At 43.0% G+C, this 20,884-nt stretch overlaps 1 protein-coding gene across 1 annotated transcript in view; it reads left to right on the top strand.

Moving 5' to 3' along the window:
- Positions 1-20,884, top strand: part of LOC120926435 (multidrug resistance-associated protein 5-like) — a 124,529-nt gene that overhangs the window by 36,070 nt on the left and 67,575 nt on the right. Inside the window, exons 4-9 of the mRNA XM_040336345.1 lie at positions 1,713-1,860; positions 2,276-2,509; positions 5,199-5,372; positions 6,114-6,261; positions 11,250-11,398; positions 15,852-15,959. Coding sequence (XP_040192279.1) covers positions 1,713-1,860; positions 2,276-2,509; positions 5,199-5,372; positions 6,114-6,261; positions 11,250-11,398; positions 15,852-15,959 — 961 coding nt within the window. The remainder of the gene's footprint in view (positions 1-1,712; positions 1,861-2,275; positions 2,510-5,198; positions 5,373-6,113; positions 6,262-11,249; positions 11,399-15,851; positions 15,960-20,884) is intronic.

The following is a 20,884-nucleotide window of genomic DNA, read 5'->3' on the forward strand; positions in this document are numbered from 1 at the left end:
AAAAAAAAAACTGCATCGGTATATCCTGAAGAGTGTTCCATGTACTGGTGGCAGTGCCCCCAGTGCAGCAGTGATTTTATGGTACTGCATCAAGGGTTAATATAAGCTGCTGCAGCTGTGACAGGTACGTGTCAAGTGCTGACTATGCCTGCCCACAATGTAAAGTGCTATATGAATGGAGGGCGGTTGGATGAATGAAAGGCCTAACTCCTCCAATCACTAAATTCTTTTCATTGTGGAAACTGATAGTACAGCTTTTTTGAATGGAGCAAGGGGGCGGAAAGAGCAGGCATAGTCAGCACTTGACAAGTGCCTGTCACAGGTACAGCCACACAGCTAGAAAACAAACTGTAATGCTCTGTACACACGATCGGTTCGTCTGATGAAAACAAACCGATGGATTTTTTCATCAGATATCCGTTAAGGCTGACTTTCATCAGTCTTGCCTACACACCGTTGGTTAAAATTCCGATCGTGTCCAACGCAGTGACGTAAAACACAACGACGTGCAGAGAAAAATGAAGTTTAATGCGTCGACTTGATTCTGAGCATGTGTGGATTTTTGACCGATGGATTTCCTCACAGACGATCGTTTTTTTTAATCGTTTTTTTAACCATACGAAAAATTTAAAACAGATTCTATTTTTTTTTTCACCGATGGGAAAAAACTGATGGGGCCCACACACGATCGGGTTATCCGATGAAAATGGTCCATCGGTCAGTTTTCATCAGACGAACCGATCGTGTGTACAGGGCATTAGTCATTGAACACCTTTGTTTTGATGAACATGAAAGGTATTAAGGCAATTTAAAATTAAAGTTCAGTTTGGCTTTAAAACAGCTTTAAAATCCCATATAATTGATTGTAATTATTTAGTAAATAGCACTATTACTGCTTTATAAATTATAACTAATTAAGGTAAAGTAATACAGATGCAGGGAAACATCTAAAAATTGGATAATATTCCACCACGCCTTCCATAGTGCTTTGCCTCATACCCCATTTGTGCTTTACTAACTCTAGTTTTTTTTATATACTTGTAACCATCACGCACCCATTTAAAAGACTTCCGACCAGGCTTAGGACAGTTGATGCAACTTTTACTTAAATACTTGGATAACACAGTCCAACAAGAACAAATGCATTCGAGTGTCCTCCAACGCTTTTAGGCTGCCCAGGCAATGCATCCATAAAGTTGAAGTCCATTTTTTGGTGTTCTCTAGAACTGGTAGGTCTCTGGACTCCTGGTGCTTCCCAATAGACTGGGAGAAGGAAGGGATCCAAGGGTTCCCCCTCAAGAGAATACTGTAATTGCTGCAGACGAGCAGTCTTCGTCTGCCTCAATTATCTTGAGGGGGACCCTTGCATCCCGTCCTTCCCCCTTTTTATAATACCAGGCATATAGGCTGGATCCAAAAAAGCCAGGAACAGCAAAGCTCAACTTTAACCCCTTCCCAGCCTGGGTAAGTCACTATCTAAATAACCTGTAGGCAACCTGCCTTCAAGTTCATGCTATTATTAAAGTTTATGAAGTACAGGAATTGTTAGAGCGTAGTGATATTACATTTCTAACCTTCTCTTATTCTTATTCAAAAGGGATTATACTGTACGCAACTCATTGAATGCACTGTATATGTGATTGTTTGGTATTGTTGGTGTAAGTTTGCAAACCAATTGGTTGCACTTGTTTCTGTATCCTTCTTATTGTCAGGTTACATCGTCTTTGGGAAGCAGAGCTGGAGAAATGTGGGGAAAAAAAAGCATCCCTGCGAAAGGTGTTATGGCGGTTTTGTCAAACAAGATCCCTGTTGGCTTTGTTGTGCCTGATTGTCACAATGGCAGCAAACTTTATTGGCCCTGTAAGTTCCTGTTTTATATACCGAATTTATTGTTATAGCATGAGAGGCATAATTGAATATACTTTATTGATGAATTTGTGTTTACGGTGCTACATTAATTTGTGTCTTAGTGTATAGCTTTAGACAACATGCTACTTACCAATGTACAGTGTCCACTTGAGGACAAGATATTATTTTTTGGTTCTGTACACTGGAATGATTACTATCTGGAAAGTAAATAATGACTATTTTGCTTAAAGAAAACTAGCAGCAATGAGCCACACAACTAAATAGGTAGCACAGACATTTGAACATTTTCCAATTAAACATTACTGAGCGTACATAGGACACAGCTATGAACTCCATTTATAAAGGAGGTAAAACACATATATTAACCACTTCATCATTTTTGAAATATGCTTCTGCTTGTTTAAAGGCAATCTTCATCAGAGCACTACTTGAGTACTCGGAGGCATTGGAATCCAATCTTCTTTATGGGTTGCTTCTTTCCTTTGGCATTTTTGCTGCAGAGCTCGTAAGGTCTTGGTCTTTTGCAATGAGCTGGGCAATGAACTACAGAACTGGAATTCGACTGAAGGGAGCAGTTTTAGCCTTGGCTTTTCGAAAGATCCTGAGACTCAAAGAAACAAAGGATGTATCAACTGGAGAGGTAAATTCACTGGCTAATGTGCTTAGAGATATCAGGGTACTGTTTGTGAATATATACTAGTGGACTTTGTACTCAAAAGACTCATGTTTCTCCAAATATTGCTCTTCCTGGGGGGGAACCTTTAAATCAGTGGTTCTCAACCTTCTAGTGCTGTGACCCCTTGATAAAATTTCCCAAGTTGTGGGGACCCCTAACAGTAAAATTATTTTCGTATCGTGGGTTGTCAGCACCCGGGGCAAGACAAGTAATTTGCACCCATAACCCACAGGCATTTAGCGCTCCCTGAGTCCCTTCCACTTGTACAGTATTAAAACCCCTTATGGTACATTTTAGGATGTACCACTCTTTCTCTTTGTTCTCCTTTCTTTCCCTTTTATCGCTCTATCCTAATTTATTGTGTTTTCCCTATCCCTCTCCCTAGCCGTATTTCTTGTTCTTTCTCTACCTTTTTATTTGTTCTGCCCCTCTTTTCCTCTCCCTTCCATGTATTCTCTATTTGTATTCCTTCTGGTGGGTGGGATGGTGGGATGAGTGGATTAGATGCTCTTGAACAAGGTCACCTGCTGATCTGAGAACTGTTGTGAGGACTTTTAATGGCAACTATAATCACAGGTAGAGTTACTCACTGTGCCTCCAACTTTGTAGCATCTCATAGCAGTGGCACCTATGCCGGAATCAGGAGATAGGGTCTCCTCCGGCCCCTCCCACTTCACATTCCTCACCAATAAGCTGACCTCTAGCCTCTCCCCCCCTCCCACTCATGCCGTGAACTGAATGGGCGGCTGCGATGAGGCTTAGTGGGCGGGCTCCAAAAACAGCCCAGCTGGGTGGCCACAAAAAGGCACGGAGAGCGTTGCAGGCTTCAAGAACAGCCCAGGATTCGGGGACCCCTGGCAAATCCTCATTTGACCCCCGAGGGGGTCCCGACCCCCAGGTTGAGAACCACTGCGTCGCTGGAGCAGGTAAGTGTCTGTTTATTAAAAGCCAGCAGCTACACTTTTTGTAGCTGCTGACTTTTAATAAACATACAAATTGTCTGGAACTCCCCTTTAATAAAGTTAGAGAGTACAAAATCTGGCACAGCTCTGCATAGAAGCCATCTTCCAGTTATTTTGTCAAAGCTTAATTGAACAAGCTGAAGTCAGAAGCTGATTGGCTACCATGCACAGCTGCATCAGATTTTGCACATCTTCGGTTTTAGTAAATCAACCTCAATGGGTCCAGTCTGTTCTGGATATGACTAGTCTCTTCTGGATGGGTTCAGACGGGATGTTCATTGTATCTTGTGCACCTCTGCTAGATGTTTGGAGGCTTCTGAATATTCAGGAATTTGTTATGTTCCATGTGAAACGGTCCTAAATTAAAGAAATGATACTCTGATAGACACTTGAATTCCTTGATAATTTATTGCTGCATTTTTGGGGCAATGTCAAAGACCAATAAGACACACACCATGAAGCAGACCCATGTGCATGGAGTGACATGAATGGCAGCCTCAGCCCGAACTCCATTGAGGCCACACCACCAATGAGTTTCACTGAGCCCCTTGGAGCGTAATCATCCACACCCCCATTCCCCATGATTAAGCTCCAAGTGGCAGAGAAAAATGTGTTGGGGGTGTGGTCTGGCTGGAGTCGAGGCTGAGACTGCCATCCATCTCACTCCATGCACATGGGTCTGCTTCATGATGTGCAGCTTATGGATCTTTTCCTTTGACATTAGCACATCTTGGAGCTAGGATGAGCTCTCTGTCCCTGCCTGCACTCAGAGTGGCCTAGTTGGACCTCTCTATCTGAGCGGCACCTACATTTTGTCTTATTGTATTTTTGGGGCTTAAGTGCCTGTTTCTCACAAAACTCCTGCTAAGAAATGCTGAGTGTTACATAGTTCCAGGCTTTATGATCCCCACACCTGCCTAGGGCAGGCAGGCAGGGGTCATAAGTAGCCACAAATACTCAGAAATATATATAAGAACAAGCAATACACATAATGAGAATGGCTATGTGGACAGATTTTGATGGCCTCATTTGTTTGTAAGTCCAACAAAAAGCACAAATAATACATGGGAAAAAAAGGTTAAAATATAGGTACTGTATACAGTAAAGTACACAGAACCATAACCACTGGAAATGTGAGACGTTGTTAATATCCTTAAAAGTTTACAACTTGAAGGTTCGTATATAGGGGACTAATGCCGCGTACACACGATCGGTTCGTCTGATGAAAACAGTCTGATGGACCGTTTTCATCAGACGAACCGATCGTGTGTGGGCCCCATCGTTTATTTTCCCATCGGTGAAAAAACTTAGAACCTGCTTTAAAATTATCTGATGGTTAAAAAAACGATAGAAAAACACAATCGTCTGTGTCGAAATCCATCGCTTAAAAATCAAAGCATGCTCAGAATCAAGTTGACGCATGCTCGGAAGCATTGAACTTCATTTTTCTCAGCACGTCGTTGTGTTTTACGTCACCGCATTCTGACACGATTGTTTTTTTAACTGATGGGTGTAGGCAAGACTGATGAAAGTCAGCTTCATCGGATATCTGATGAAAAAATCCATCAGACCGTTTTCATCGGATGAACCAATCGTGTGTACAGGGCATTACAGTAATGATGGAATAGGAATAATTTTTTTGTTTGCTGTATTTAATATTTGTTGAAAAAGTTGTGTATTTTGTCTTGCAGCTTATTAATATGTGCTCTAGTGATGGTCATCGACTTTATGAAGCAGCCTCCATAGGCTGTATGTTAGCTGCTGGTCCTTTCATTGCTCTCATGGGACTTCTATACACTGCAATGTTCCTTGGACCAACAGCATTGATAGGTTCTGCTGCATTCATTGTGTTTTATCCATTAATGGTAAGATGGACTTTTGTCTATTTACTGCATATCAAAAAGAGTTTCATGATTGTGATGTAAGGAATACATTTTGGAGTACAATGCCACCAAAATACATTATCTAATAATTATTAAGGCGTTGTATAGCCTAAATATTGTAACTGTAAAAGGTAGTACAAAGTTCAATATCCAATATGCATTATTTTCATTATTCATGAATGCATTGTAGACAATTTATAGGTATTTTTATGGAGAACTCTTGTCAGGATGTATGTTTTAGCTGATGCATGTATTATATAAATAACTGTTTACCAATGTCTGCCTTTTGTTTCTGGAAACAGTGTTGGTAGAAATAGTACAATCCCATCCCATTGCCAGCTTGTGACAAGGTCACCTCAGAGACAGCTGTTTGAATTTGATCTACTGAGGTATGGGGACAGTTCTCTGCCACCTGTTCATTGTCATTTGACCCCCACAGTACATTCTCCTGTACAATACATACATACAACGTCTTAATGGCTTTCTCAATAATTAGTATTTTTGGCATTCTTATTAAAATATGGATAATGTTGTAATGTTTTCTATTTTTGTCATTGAAGTTACAATGTTTCATTGTTGTGAGGTGTGTGAACTCTATAAATTTTGGTAAATGTTAATTTTATTTTATTTTGCAGAATATTTTTATGCTTAATAAAGCAAGCTTATAAAAAGTTATTCATGTAATAGCAGTTTATGTGTTAAAATGCTTTTACCTTCCTCTAGATGCTGGCCTCAAAATTGACTGCTTACTTTAGGAAAAAGGGTATCAGAATCACAGATCGGAGAGTGAGAGCTATGAATGAAATTTTAACCTGCATTCGCTTTATTAAGATGTATGCATGGGAAAACACTTTTATGCGTAATATTCAAGGTGGGTGCATTTTAATCCTAATTCCCATGAAAAAATATTATTAAAGCGGGGGTTCACCCTAAAAACGATTTTCTAACATTACATCCAGCTCACTCTCTACATTCACAGTATGCCGTTATTTTTTATTTTTTTGCTGTACATACCTTTGTACAGCTATTTTCTTCCCCAGCTTCCGGGTAGGGCCTCCCGCGGGAGTGGGCATTCCTATCCAGCAGGTGATTGACGTGATGACAAAAACGACCTCCACCCATCACATATGGTGCGTCACGGGTTGCCGAAAGAAGCCAAATGGCGAGTCGGCGCTATACGGCGCCTGCGCACCGACGTTCGGCTTCTTTCGGCAACCCGTGACGCTCCTTATGCAACGGGTGGAGGTCGTTTTTGTCATCACGTCAATCACCTGCTGGATAGGAACGCCCACTCCCGCGGGAGGCCCTACCTGGAAGCCGGGGAAGAAAATAGCTGTACAAAGGTATGTACAGCAAGTGCATTGTCCAGGGGAGGAAGTTTGTAGTAATTGGAATGTCCACACAAGATGTAAAACCTTCAACTGTAGGCTTTATTTTTCACTGCATAAACTTGTGAAGGAAGTGGAGAGTATAGAGAGAGGGGGAAGGTTCAGGTACGCGGTACAGAATGCACAATAGTACTCAGAGTTCCAATCTTCGCCACTCAATCCTGAGTGGGTGTTGCTCACCCAGATAGACCCCTCTCACATGGCCTAGCAGCCGGGATGATGCACGGACAGCACAGGAACAGTCTCTGCCACAGACCGATTAAGTACACAAAATGAATATTCAGGAATCCTCTGCCACAAGATTTAAAGTCCCGAAATTCTTGCCTTACAGCCAAAGAGCCTTTAAGCCAATCCGGCGGGCTGTAACATATTGTAGGTAACGATGAATCCTTCAAGAAGTTACCAGGCCTCTCCCAAAGTACCAGCCTTCTGCTCGGTCCTTTCCAGGACAGGTCCTCCCCTGACTTCCTTCATTGAGTGGCTTCCTCCCACAGAACAGACAGACAGCACAGGATCACCTCCAATGCATAGGCCCCAGCCAGGATAACTGGGCCTACCTAACAAGAACACAGCCTCAGAGATCACGCACACCCACCTCGCGCCAGGAGGACCATGAGGCGAAGGACCCCGAAAAACAGCATCTGCCCCTTAAATATCCCCTCCCAGCATGCACAGCGCGGTCACCACTCCTACTGTACTGCTGCCGAGGAGGGACACCCAATACACCATGGCACACCTGCGTTTCAACATGGTCCTGAAGTGGCAACGCCACCCACAGGCAACTAGGGAAAAATACTACCAGGCAGTACCACAGCCAAAACAGAGGCACATTTATACACAATTCAACAGGTCTGGGCCCAACTATTGGCCCAGACATCCTCTAAATTTGAAATAGCGCCCCAATCTTTGGGAGCAGGGTGCTATATATATATATATATATATATATATATATATATATATATATATATATCAGTGGTGTGTTTAGGTTTTGTGCTGCCCTAGGCCTGACTAAACTCGTGCAACCCCTAATTTAAATATGATCCACCCCTTCCTGTCAAGGTCACACCCCTTGCTGTTTAAGACCTGCTCTGAAATTTTCCAGTGGGGACACTAGTTTTGAGGGCCTTGGATGGGGGAGGGGGGATTCCCTTAATCGGCAGAGATTTCCTCTCACTCCCTGTTTGGCTATGGTGCAGGAAGTGAAAGGAAATGAACGGATGGCAAAAAAAATTAACAGGGGCTTTAACCATCACTTACTCCAAAATGGAAAAATTATGGAAAAGTGTTGCTTATAGTTCTACTTTAACCACTTCAATACAGGGCTTTAAAACCCACCTTCATACCGGGTCTATTCTGGCACTTCTCTCCTACATTCTTTTGCTAGAAAATTACTCAGAACCCCCAAACATTATATATGTTTTTTTTAGCAGACACCCTAGGGAATAAAATGGCGGTCATTGCAACTTTTTATCTTGCACGGTATTTGCGCAATAAATTTTCAAACGCCTTTTTTTGTAAAAAAAATTGTTTCGTGAATTAAAAAATAACAAAACAGTAAAGTTAGCCCAATTTTTTTGTAAAATATGAACGATGATGTTACACCGAGTAAATAGATACCTAACATGTCATGCTTTAAAATTGCGCACACTCATGGAATGGCGCCAAACTTTGTTACCTAAAAATCTCCATAGCCGACGGGTTACAGGTTACCAGTTTACAGTTACAGAGGAGGTCTAGTTCTAGAATTGTTGTACACGCTCTAACACATGCGGTGACACCTCACATGTGTGGTTTGAACGACGTTTACATACGTGGGCTTACGTGTGCGTTCGCTTCCGAGAGCGAGCTACCTGGGACAGGGGCGTTTTAATTTTATTTATTTATTTATTTTACTAATTTTTTTATTTTTTAAACTTTTTTATTTTATTTATTTATTTTCGATCGCTTTTATTCCTATTACAAGGAATGTAAACATCCCTTGTAATAGGAATAGTGTGTGACAGGTCCTCTTTAAGGAGAGATGCGGGGTCAATAAGACCCCACATCTCTTCTCCAGGCTGGAAAGAATGAGATCGTGAAAAAAAATTCACAGATCTCATTCTTACTAGCCGCAATTGCAGTTTGCTTACTTACGGGTACCTGGGCGTGACGCCATCACACCGCACCCGGGCCTCCAAAGGTCATAGAGATGACTGGTGACCATCTGGTCACCAGTCATCTCTATGATGCACATCCGGCGGACGGCGATCATCTCTCCAGGCCCCCGATGGGACGGGAGAGCCCGGAGAAGCACCGGATGGCGGCAGGAGGGGGGGTGTCCCCTCCCGCCGCCTATAAGAACGATCTAGTGGCGGAACCGCCGCTATGATCATTCTTACGGTGCACAGGATCGCCGCCGGAAGAAAATTATATCGGAATGATGCCTCTAGGTGCAGGCATCATTCAGATATCCCCGCACAAAGTACAGGACGTCATATGACGTCCATCCGAAATAACAGATCCCCTTTTTGGACGTCGTATGACGGCGTGCGAATTTAAAGTGGTTAAGCACAAATATCTGCTAAATTTATGGAGGACTACGAGGATATAACCACGCCAGTGGTGCAGCAGAAAAAATATAGCACAGTGATCAATGTATGTGGTCCAGGCAGTAAGTAAAGGAAGGATTGGGGGCCGGAACAAATAAATCCATCTGTTTATTTTTCTCATCAGCAATCAACAGAAATAAAATTAGGATTCCTTAACCACTTAACCCCCGGACCATATTGCTGCCCAAAGACCAGAGCACTTTTTGCGATTCGGGACTGCGCTGCTTTAACTGACAATTGCGCGGTCGTGCGACGTGGCTCCCAAACAAAATTGGTGTCCTTTTTTCCCCACAAATAGAGCTTTCTTTTGGTGGTATTTGATCACCTCTGCGGTTTTTATTTTTTGCGCTATAAACAAAAACAGAGCGACAATTTTGAAAAAAATTAATATTTTTTACTTTTTGCTGTAATAAATATCCCCCAAAAATATATATAAAAACATTTTTTTTTTCAGTTTAGGCCGATACGTATTCTTCTACATATTTTTCGTAAAAAAAAATCGCAATAAGCGTTTATTGATTGGTTTGCGCAAAAGTTATAGCGTTTACAAAATAGGGGGTATTTTTATGGCATTTTTATTAATATATTTTTTTACTAGTAATGGCGGCGATCAGCGATTTTTTTTTTCGGTACTGCGACATTATGGCGGACACTTCTGACACATTTTTGGGACCATTGGCATTTTTATAGCGATCAGTGCTATAAAAAATGCATTGGATTACTATAAAAATGCCACTGGCAGTGAAGGGGTTAACACTAGGGGGCGGGGAAGGGGTTAAGTATGTCCCTGTGTGTTATCTTACTGTGGGGGGGGGTGGCCTCACTAGGGGAAACACTGATCCTCTGTTCATACATTGTATGAACAGAAGATCAGCATTTCCCCTGCTGACAGGACCGAGAGCTGTGTGTTTACACACACAGCTCCAGTTCCTTGCTCTGTACCGAGCGATCGCGTGTGCCCGGCGGCGATCGAGCCCGCCGGGCACACGCACGGGAGTCGGGGGCGAGCGGGGGGAGTCGGGGGCGCACGCGCCCCCTAGTGGCGGCTCCAAGAGCCGCCGTATAGCTACGGGCTCTCGCCCAGGAGAGCCGACCTGCCGCCGTATAATGACGGTGCGCGGTCGGCTAGTGGTTAATATGTACAACTGACACAAGCAAAGGATTGCAGGAAAGTCTTACTACCTACCTTCCAGGTATAGGTGACCATGTCAGTATCCCTTGTGTCTGTGCCATCCCTATCATACCGGCAGCAGTGCGGCTACTTTATGGGGGCACCAGACTGATTTGTCTTGCGGCCCAGTCCACCTCATAAGACTGGCGCTACACTAAAAGTGTAGGGCAAGCCGGCTGGGGCTCTTTTCATGCTGCCCCCCAGCAGAGTGCTGCCCTAGGCCTGGGCCTAGTTGGCCTAGGCCAAGATACAGCGTTGATATATATACTGTATATACTGTATATACTGCATATATGATAAAATGTGCAGTTACTTTGCAAAATAAACCAATAGTGACCTATAGCAGGAAATCAGATCCCATGTAACTGTTGTCAGATGTGTAAAAAATGTATCCCTGATGATTAGTGAGCATTATAAGTCATTACATTATACACTGCCTCATCAAAGTATTTTTTCAGATTGGACTGGAATCTAATGGGTCACTCACTGGCTTTTTACATCTCTTAAAGACGTGATGAGAACTTATTGTTGGCTCTGCTCCTGCTTTGTCTAATTTGGGGGAGGACCTAAAACTCTTGTTGCAATCCCCGCATAAAATAAATAAAAAATCTAGCAGGGATAATTCTTTTTTTTTTGTATTCTTTTTTTTTTTTATTATTATTATTTATTTATTTTCCCTTATTACTTGTTTATTTGTTCTTCACCACTTTAGCTATCAGAAATGCAGAGAAATCCTTTCTGGAGAAGGCGGGCTATGTGCAGAGTGTCACCTCAGGAATAGCGCCAGTGGTGGTTGTGGTTGCTAGTGTCTGCACATTTTCATTACATATGGCTCTTGGATATGATCTGACAGCACCACAGGTAAGAAATGTGGCAGTGGTATATTGACATGACATGAGTATAGTATGTCAATTTATATTCTGGACTTATATATTTGAAAAAAAAAATAATAATTACCATCTGCACACTGCTATATACCCTTACATACTTCTAGCAAACGTTTGCATAACAAATTCATGGTTCGGTATATTGCAATAAATGTTCAAGCTGGCCATGTGCATCAAAGTGACCCCTCTCTAGTCATTCCCTACTCTTATGTTCCAAATTCTTCCTTGCTTATATCTTACTTTACTAAATAAATAGTGCCAATATTGGGTAAACTGACACAGATCTGACCACTGGCTTGACTACTCTACAGTAGAATTAAAGTGGAGTTCCACCCATGAATATAACATTACATCAGTAGTTTTAAAAAAATGTCATTAGTCCTTTACAACATTTTTTTTTTTTTTTAGATGCCTTCAAAGTGTTGTTGCTAGGCAGAATAGTTAATCTTCCCACTTCCTGCACCTAGGTGCTTAATGCTTCCTAACCTACACCGCACAGACTCCTGGGAATGTAGTGGGTGTAACTTTCCAGGAGTCTGTGCACTCCCCAGTCTCAAAGAATCATGTGACTTGGACAGCAAGGTGCTGAAACCTGATCTGACACTGCTTGTGCAGCACTGAGCATGTGCGAGTTTTGCAAGGCTGAAATCCAGGAAGTCATACAGTCTGGCTTCATGATGCCCACACTTAAGATGGCCCCAGTCAATTTCTATTTTATAAAGTGTCTAAATGCTGTAACAACCTAACAAAACGGACCTTAGTTTACAGACTAACTTTACTAGAATACATTAAGCTTGTGTATTACAGGGGTATTTATATTTAAAAAGTGAAATTGTGGCCGGAACTTTAAGAATGTCTATACTAAAATCCATATTGCTTACTTATACAATATAACATATGAAATGCTAGAGGGGGTTGTTATGTGCTAACACACAAAAGTTTCAGTTACGCTGTGAACACTGCTATAGGCCCTTCTAGCACACTTTGCATAAAACTGGGATTCCTGGTTCACATATATATTACAATACATGTCTAACCTAGCCAGATGCATAAAAGTAGCCCTTCTATAGCCTATGCCTACTATACTGGACAAAAAGCCAAATAATTACTTGCTCATAGCATATTTTAATGGACTTGAAACAATTATATAAAAAAGAAATACATGTTATCTTATAATATACAGGTGCATCTCAAAAATCCTCAAAAAGTTAATTTATTTCAGAAATTCATTTTAAAATGTGAAACTCATATATTCTATAGATTCATTACACACAGTGATATATTTCAAGCATTTCTTTCTTTTATTTTGATGAGTATGGCTTACAGCTAGTGGAATAATCTTAACCACTTCCATACAGGGCACGTATACACCTTCCCGCCCAAGCCAATTTTCAGCTTTCAGCACTGTCGCACTTTGAATGGCAATTGCGCGGTCATGCTACACTGTACCCAAACAAAACTGGCGTCCTTTTTTCCCCACAAATAGAGCTTTCTTTTGGTGGTATTTGATCACCTTTTTTTTGTGCGCAACAACTAAAAAAAGACTGAAAATTTTGAAAAAAAATATGTTTTTATTTTTTTCTGTTAATATTTTTGTAAATAAGTACGTTTTCTTTCAATTACGGGCACTGATATGGCGGCACAGATGGGCACCGATGAGATGGCACTGATGGACATCGATGAGGTAGTACTGACGGGCACAGATGAGGTGGCACTGATTGGCGGCGCTTGTATGCGGCACTGATGGGCACACATAGGCGGCACTGATGGGCACACATAGGCGGCACTGATGGGCACACATAGGCGGCACTAATGGGCACACATAGGCGGCACTGATGGGCACTCATGGGCGGCACTGATGGGCACTGATGGGCGGCACTGGGCATTCATAGGCGGCACAGATGGGCACTCATGGGCGGCACTTATGGGTGGCACTGATGGCTACTTATGGGTGGCACAGATGGGCACTGATAGGTGGGCACTGGGCATGGATGGGCACTGTGGGGTGGCACTGATGGACACTGTAGGGTGGCACTGATGGACAATGTGGGGTGGCACTGATGGACACTGGGGCGGCACTGATTTAGCTATGTTGCCAGTCAGTGCCCATTTGTGGGCACTGATTGGCATCTTTTTTTTTTATGCTTTTTTTTTTTTTTTTTTTTACAGACTTTTTTTTTTTTTTTTTACAGACTTTTTTTTTGCCCACCCTGGTGGTCCAGGGTGGGCTTCCCTGGTGGTCCATGTGGCGATCCGAGGGGGGGCTGCGCTGATAAACAATCAGCGCGAACCCCCCCCTGTCAGGAGAGCCACAGATCGGCTCTCCTATACTCGCGTCTGTCAGACGCGAGTGAGGAAGAGCCGACAACGGCTCTTCCTGTTTACATCGTGAACAGCCGTGATTCGACACGGCTGATCACGTGGTAAAGAGTCTCCGTGAGAGACTCTTTACCGAGATCGGTGTTGCGGGGTGCCAAAATAAAAAGATAATTAGGGTCCATTTACTGGGCAAAGATGCCTTCAGACAGTTGTCTCCTTATTGCCTGGCCCTCAGCAGACCGGGTAGAGGGGTTTGGGGGGGGGGGATTGCCTGGGTGGGGGGTTAGGTCAGGACATATCTCAACATGCAGGCCCCTTCTCACAGCAAAATTATGGAGGATGCAACATGCCCCAATAATTTGGCAGACAAAGTCTGGGGAATACAAGAGTGTACCCCCAGTCTTGTCAAGGCATCTAAATCTGGACTTGAGAAGGCCAAATGTCCGCTCTACTATTGCCCGGGTCTGGATGTGCACCTCATTGAATTTGCGTTCTCTGGGTGTTTGGGGGTTCCTAAAGGGGGTCATCAGGTGGGGTCCCAACGCATATCCAGAGTCACCTGTAAGGGAAAAGACAGGAGGATATTAGTCATGCATGTGCCCCTTGTGATGTCTGCATCATGGGGGGGGCATACCTGACTCCAATGTCACTCACCAATCAGCCAGCTGTCTCCATACACATTCTGCTCCAAGTCTTGGTAGATCTTGGTCTGCCGTAGGATGTAACTGTCGTGGCACGACCCTGGAAACTTGGCACAAACGTGCCAGATGAGGCCATGGGCATCTACGATAACCTGTACGTTTATCGAATGCCAGCCTTTCCTGTTTCTGAACAGGTGTTCAGTTTCATGGGGGGGCTGTAGTGCCACATGGGTGCAGTCTATCGCCCCGATGGTCCTTGGGAAGCCAGCAATGCTGTAGAAGTCTGTCATGGCTTGCACACGCTGCTCCTCCTGGGTGGGCATCACAAACTGGTTGTTCATGCGCCGCAGTATGGCAGGGACCACCTGATGGACACATCTACTCATTGTTGACTGCACCATCCCAGCCAGACCTCCAGATGCACGCCGGAATGAGCCACTGGATAAAAAATGCAGGGTTGCCATCACTTTATGAAGAGGTGTCAGGGCATGGGAGCGTCTGGTTGGGGTGATAAGATCCTCATGAAGAAGTTGGGTGATCTCCAGGATGGCTTCCCTATCGAACCTGTAGTTGCCATACACCTCATAATCTGGCATTTGCAAAAGATCACGCCGTGGACGATAAACTCTCGCCTGTGCCCTCATCCTCCTCCTCTGTGCCCTCCTCCTCCTTTGTGCCTGTAAGGCAGCAAGTGCCGTCAGAATCATAGCTGGCCCTGGCATTTTTCAAAAACGACCCTTCTCAACTATAGCTCTAAGCTCTAGTCACTACCTACAGCAAAGCCTTCCACGGCATGTGTAAAATTAGGGCTGGTTTTATAATGTGGAAATTTAGTCAGGAAAACTAACAGGTGCGCACAGGGCGGAAAATACGGCGCACACACTTAATTTTGAGAATCGCCCTAACTCCCTCATTTGCATCTTTGCCTATCAAAAACAGCGGCGAGACTAACGTAATTTGCGCCCGGGGATGCGCTGGTGTAACTAATTTAAGTACGGCTGAAAATACGGAAATCTTTGCTTAACTCGTTTTGAAGATCGTGCGCAAATATACGCGCCGTGTAAATTTAGAAAAATGGAGTTAAGTCTGCATATCTCTTTTGGGAATCAGGCCCCATATCTTTATTAATTGAATTACTGAAATAAATTAACTTTGTAATGTTGTTCAAAGTTTTTGAGATGCACCTGTACATGTAATAGCCTCTTTCTCCTGAGGAATCGGGCAGCGAAACGTGTTGAGAACACAGCCACCTTCTCTATACACTATTTATGTGAAGTGAACTTCTAGAAAAAGTAACGTTGTCATATTTTTACAATATATGAATTGAGTTTACAGGCACTCCCTGATATAATTATGGGTGGCTGAGAGGTAAAACAAACGATTAAATCCACACTTAGGATGTTTGTATAACGTAAACAGTGATACGGCAATTATAATGCAATTGTCCTCTTTTAATGTTGTATACAGGCATTTACTGTCGTAACTGTGTTCAACTCAATGACCTCTGCACTCAAAATGATTCCATTGGCTGTAAGAGCTGCTTCTGAAGCTTCAGTTTCCATCTCCAGATTTCAGGTGGGGGAAATAATGTTTTACGTACTGTATTTTGGAGCCTCAAAGCAAAGCGAAATGTAAACCCATTGTTTCTAGACACACCAAAATGTGCAAGCCAAAAAAGTAAAAAACAAAACAAAAAACAGACATTTCATCACATCAGTTTACTTTAAACAGCAATGCTGAAGAACTAATTACATCCCTAACTTACTCAGAAACTGTAAAGTAGATGTAAGCCCTAACTTGCCTGTCCCACTGCTCTTTTGCATAGCAAGACCCCCAGCAGAATCTTTGATCAAAAAAAGGCAATATTATCATTTAGGACCGCCAAAAGGCATTCATTCACCATGATCCAGGACAGTTTAGACGTAACTAGGCTGAACTGGATCTTAGGAGATTTACATGATCTGGCAATGGCAATTCTAGCCGCCAGAAAAATGTATGTTACAAGCCGTCTTTTGTATCCCGGAGTCGCCTCCACCGGGCACCCCAACAAATGCCTGTATAGGTGACCAAGGCCCCTTTCACATTGAGGAGTTTTTCAGGCGGTAAAGCGCTAGAAATAGCGCTGCTATCCCGCCTGAAAAAATCCTGCACTGCAGACTCAATGTGAAAGCCCGAGGGCTTTCACACTGAGGCGATGCGCTGGCGGGAGACAAAAAAATCTCCTGTCAGCAGCATTTTTGGAGCGGTGAGAGGAGCGGCATGTATACCGCTCCTTCACCGCTCCTTCCCATTGAAAACAATGGGAACCGCGGCAATACCGCCCGCAATGCGCCTCTATAGAGGCGCATTGCGGGCGATATTAACTCTTTATCGGCCGCTAGCGGGGGTTAATACCGCACCGCTAGCGGCTGATACCCGCGGCAATTCCGGCGGTATAGCGCCACTATTTTTAGCGGCGTTATACCGCCACCGCAGCTCCCGCCCCAGTCTGAAAGGGGCCTTAATGAAGTTCACCTGGGTAAGCGGATATATAAAATTATAGGCGCAGATCCAAAAGCTCCTTAATTTTGGGCAAGTCTACCAAGTGTGAAACATTGTGCCCTCCATCCCACAGCCTCTAAAGCACAGTGGGGAGGCCCCCCAGGACACAAGAAGCCACTGGCACCATGTACCATCTTAAAAATACTTTATAATTTGCTTCAATCAGTGATGTGTTGATAAGTGATGTAGACACATATTGGTGTACGTTTATCAAACGGTGATAATTTTTCTCATTTCAGTTCTCAGCAGTTCTCAGAGAAAAATCTTCTCCTCTGGCACCCTGTTTATGAAGCGGAGAACATTTGTTCTCAGAAGGAGAATAGATGAGAAGTTTTTCCTCTGAGAACACCTGAGATCTGAGTAGAAGAGGGAGGGGCTGCCAGTGATCTCCTGAGAAACTTGTGTGATTACAGAGCAGCTGAGTTTTAAAAGTGAAACCAAAGTTAAAAATACTGTGTTATTACATGAAAATAATAAGCGCTTTTTTAACTCAGTTTTTTTACACACATTTTGGCACATTGTTTAAGGCTAGGTTCACACTGCTGCGAATTCAAAATCGCGGTAAAATCGCGATTTTACCGCAATTTCGCGGCTGTGATTTTTCCGCGATTTCAGAGACATCTGTGCAGGGTTCAATGTAAATCGCGGCCCGAAATCGCAAAAAGTAGTACAGGAACGACTTTTTGAAATCGGTGCAGCGCCGCAGAAGCAAATCATACCCAGTGTGAACCTGGGCTAAGCCCAGGTTCACACTGGGTACGATTTGGTACGATTTGAGATGTGATTTCACATGTCAAATCGCATCTCAAATCGGTGGCATTTGCCGGCAATTGTCGGCAATGACACTGTCCTAATCGGTGTGACGCCACATCTGCGGCGCTGCACCGATTTCAAAAAGTAGTTCCTGTACTACTTTTTGCGATTTAGGGCCGCGATTTACATAGACATCTGTGCAGAAACCTGCACAGATGTCTCTTAAATCGCGGCCGAAATCGGGACTGCCAGCGGGAGTGAAATCGTGCGAGTTTAGCTGAACTCGCACGGCTTCACTCCCGCAGCCCAGTGTGAACCAGGGCTAAATGTGTGTTTTTAATTGCTAATTTTGGCATTATTTATGCATATTTTGGCATTTTTTTTAACATGGCATATTTTTTTAACACACATCTGGCTGTAGGTTATTTTATTGTGCATTTTTTTAAACACACATTTCGGTCCTTTAGCACACATTTTGGCACAGGTTATTTTAAGATGCATTTTGGTGTGGTTTGTAATGCACACTTTGGCGCTTTTTTTTGCATATAGTTTGACACCTTTTTAACGTGCATTTTGATTTGCTAAATGTGAATGGTGTTTAGTATATGAACGGAATCCCACATATGTAATGCAGCTATACACCATTCATATAAATGAAAAATACATTTATAATATTTATAATATAATATAATATTTATAGTATAACTGTAATAGAACAGTCCATGGGTAAAACCATATTCTAGGGTTTACAATTTTTTTTTTACTAATAAATAAAAAAATTATATAAAAATGACTTTAATAATAGCATTTTAATGCAGGTAGAATTTATATATATATATATATATATATATATATATATATATATATATATATATATATATATATATATATATATATATATATATATATAATATTGATATAGATATAAAATATATATAAAAAATATTTATATATATATATTTATTTATAAATATAAAAAATATATTTTTTATATATATATATATAGATATAGATATAGGTACCGTATTTATCGGCGTATACCGCGCACTTTTTTGCCCTGAAAATCAGGGCAAAATCGTGGGTGCTCGGTATACGCCGATACCCGCGCCGAGTTTTGAATACTGCGCCGACATATACCGAGCGCAGTACACTCGGGTATAGTCGGGCAGTCTCGGCTCCTTCCGCGATCACGTCCTGGACGTACAGGACGTCAGCGCGAGAGTTGCCGAGCATTGCCGACAATACACGAGTGTACTGCGCTCTGTATATGTCGACGCAGTATTCAAACTCGGCGCGGGAAACGAGCGGGGAGGACGCGAGGACACCGCAGAAGGACGCCGGACCCGACGAAGAATACACCCGAAGCCGCAGAAGGACGCCGGACCCGACGAAGAGGACACCCGAAGCCGCAGAAGGACACCGGACCCGACGAGGCCGCCGATGGACGCCGCGCAAGACACCAAAACTGTAAGTACAAAAAAAACATTTTTTTCCACAGGTTTGAGGGCAACTTTAGGGGTCCGCGGTATACGCGGGAGTGCGTTATACCGCGATAAATACGGTATATATATAGGTATATATATAGATATATATATATATAATATAAAATATATATAAAAAAATATAATATATATGTGTGTGTATATGTATATATATATATATATATATATATATATATATCTATATCTATATATATATATATATATATATATATATATATACACTATAAATTCCTAACCTGCTCATTTTGGGGTGTGTATTGGTGGGGAAGATGTGTTCTATGGCTGCTTGTGTGTGAAGCATGGAAGTCAAAAGACTTCCTTCTTCCTCCACAATATCAGCCAGCTTCACGCTTCTCACTCTGATTCTCCACCTCAGAGATGGTGAATCAGAAAGTGAGAATTCTGTCACAGATCGCCAGTGAGGTGCTGAGATCGCACCTTCATAAACTGGCCGTTTCTGTGACAGTCAGTTACAGATTCTCACTGTGCTGAGATAATCAGTGGAGAACATGTTCTCAGCTGATTACCTCAGCTTCATAAACTGTGTATGACCTGAGATCAGCGGTGAGAATCGGGATCGCCACTGATCTCACTTTCATAAAAGGACACCATTGTGCCACTTTACACCAATCCTCCACTTCTCACGTTTCATTTATATCACTTTCCCATTTGTTCATATAGAACTGCTTAGAGGAGGCAGTGTTCAACATAATGTAAATCTTTGAAATGTGACCAGTGTGTTTGTCAAAGTTCCTGCATTGATATTCCATCACTGTGGAAGAGGTTAAGTCAGAAGTTCAATGTAGAATAGCTAGAAAATGCGTTATCTGGGTAAAACTAAATATTTCTGAATTGGGGAGCTGGTATTTTTCTTGCAGGAATGGTTTCGACAGGATACCTCTATGGTCACAGAAATCTGCAATACGCAATAAACCCTTATTAGCCCACCAGGTAAAACCTTAAGGATTAAGATCTGGGGTGAAGGCAGGATTGCCTAATAGTGGGGCCATAGAGGCATATGGAGACTTGAAACCATATGCTGTCTTCAGCCTATCCCATAAATTTTATCAAAATGACAGGGTGGGGTACAGCATAGTTGGTCTGCCCTTGGCTCTCAGCCACATCAGATGGCTGATTTCCCTATTTGGACAATGAGACCCCAGCAGAATCTTCAATACCCATCACACCTTTGAGGCCCCGTACACACGACCGGATCTATCCGCTGGGATTGATCCGCGGATCATTTCCAGCGGACAAATCCGGTCGTCTGTACGGCCTAGCGGATATTTATCCACGGAGATTCGTCCGGCCGGTCCATTTCAAGCGGATAGAAATTTCTTAGCATGCTAAGAAATCTATCCGCTTGAATCGGGACCAGCGGATTGATCCGGTGGTCTGTACAGACTCACCGGATCAATCCGTCCGCTCCCCTCCCTCGCATACTTACCTTCCAGCGTCGCGCACGTCGCCGCGTCATCGTCGTGGCGACGGCGCGACACGTCACCGCGGAGGAATTCCGCACGGATTTTGATCCGATGGTGTGTACACGCCATCGGATCCAAATCCGGAGGAGGAATCTCCGCTGGAAACGGTCCAGCGGAGATCCGGTCGTGTGTACGAGGCCTGAGTGTATCAGATGCCTGCCCACCCCACCATACACTCTTGTTGGCTCTTACCACAATACTGTGTCCTAGTTTCTTTTGC

Source organism: Rana temporaria, chromosome 2, assembly GCF_905171775.1.
Source record: "Rana temporaria chromosome 2, aRanTem1.1, whole genome shotgun sequence".
NCBI lineage: Eukaryota > Metazoa > Chordata > Amphibia > Anura > Ranidae > Rana > Rana temporaria.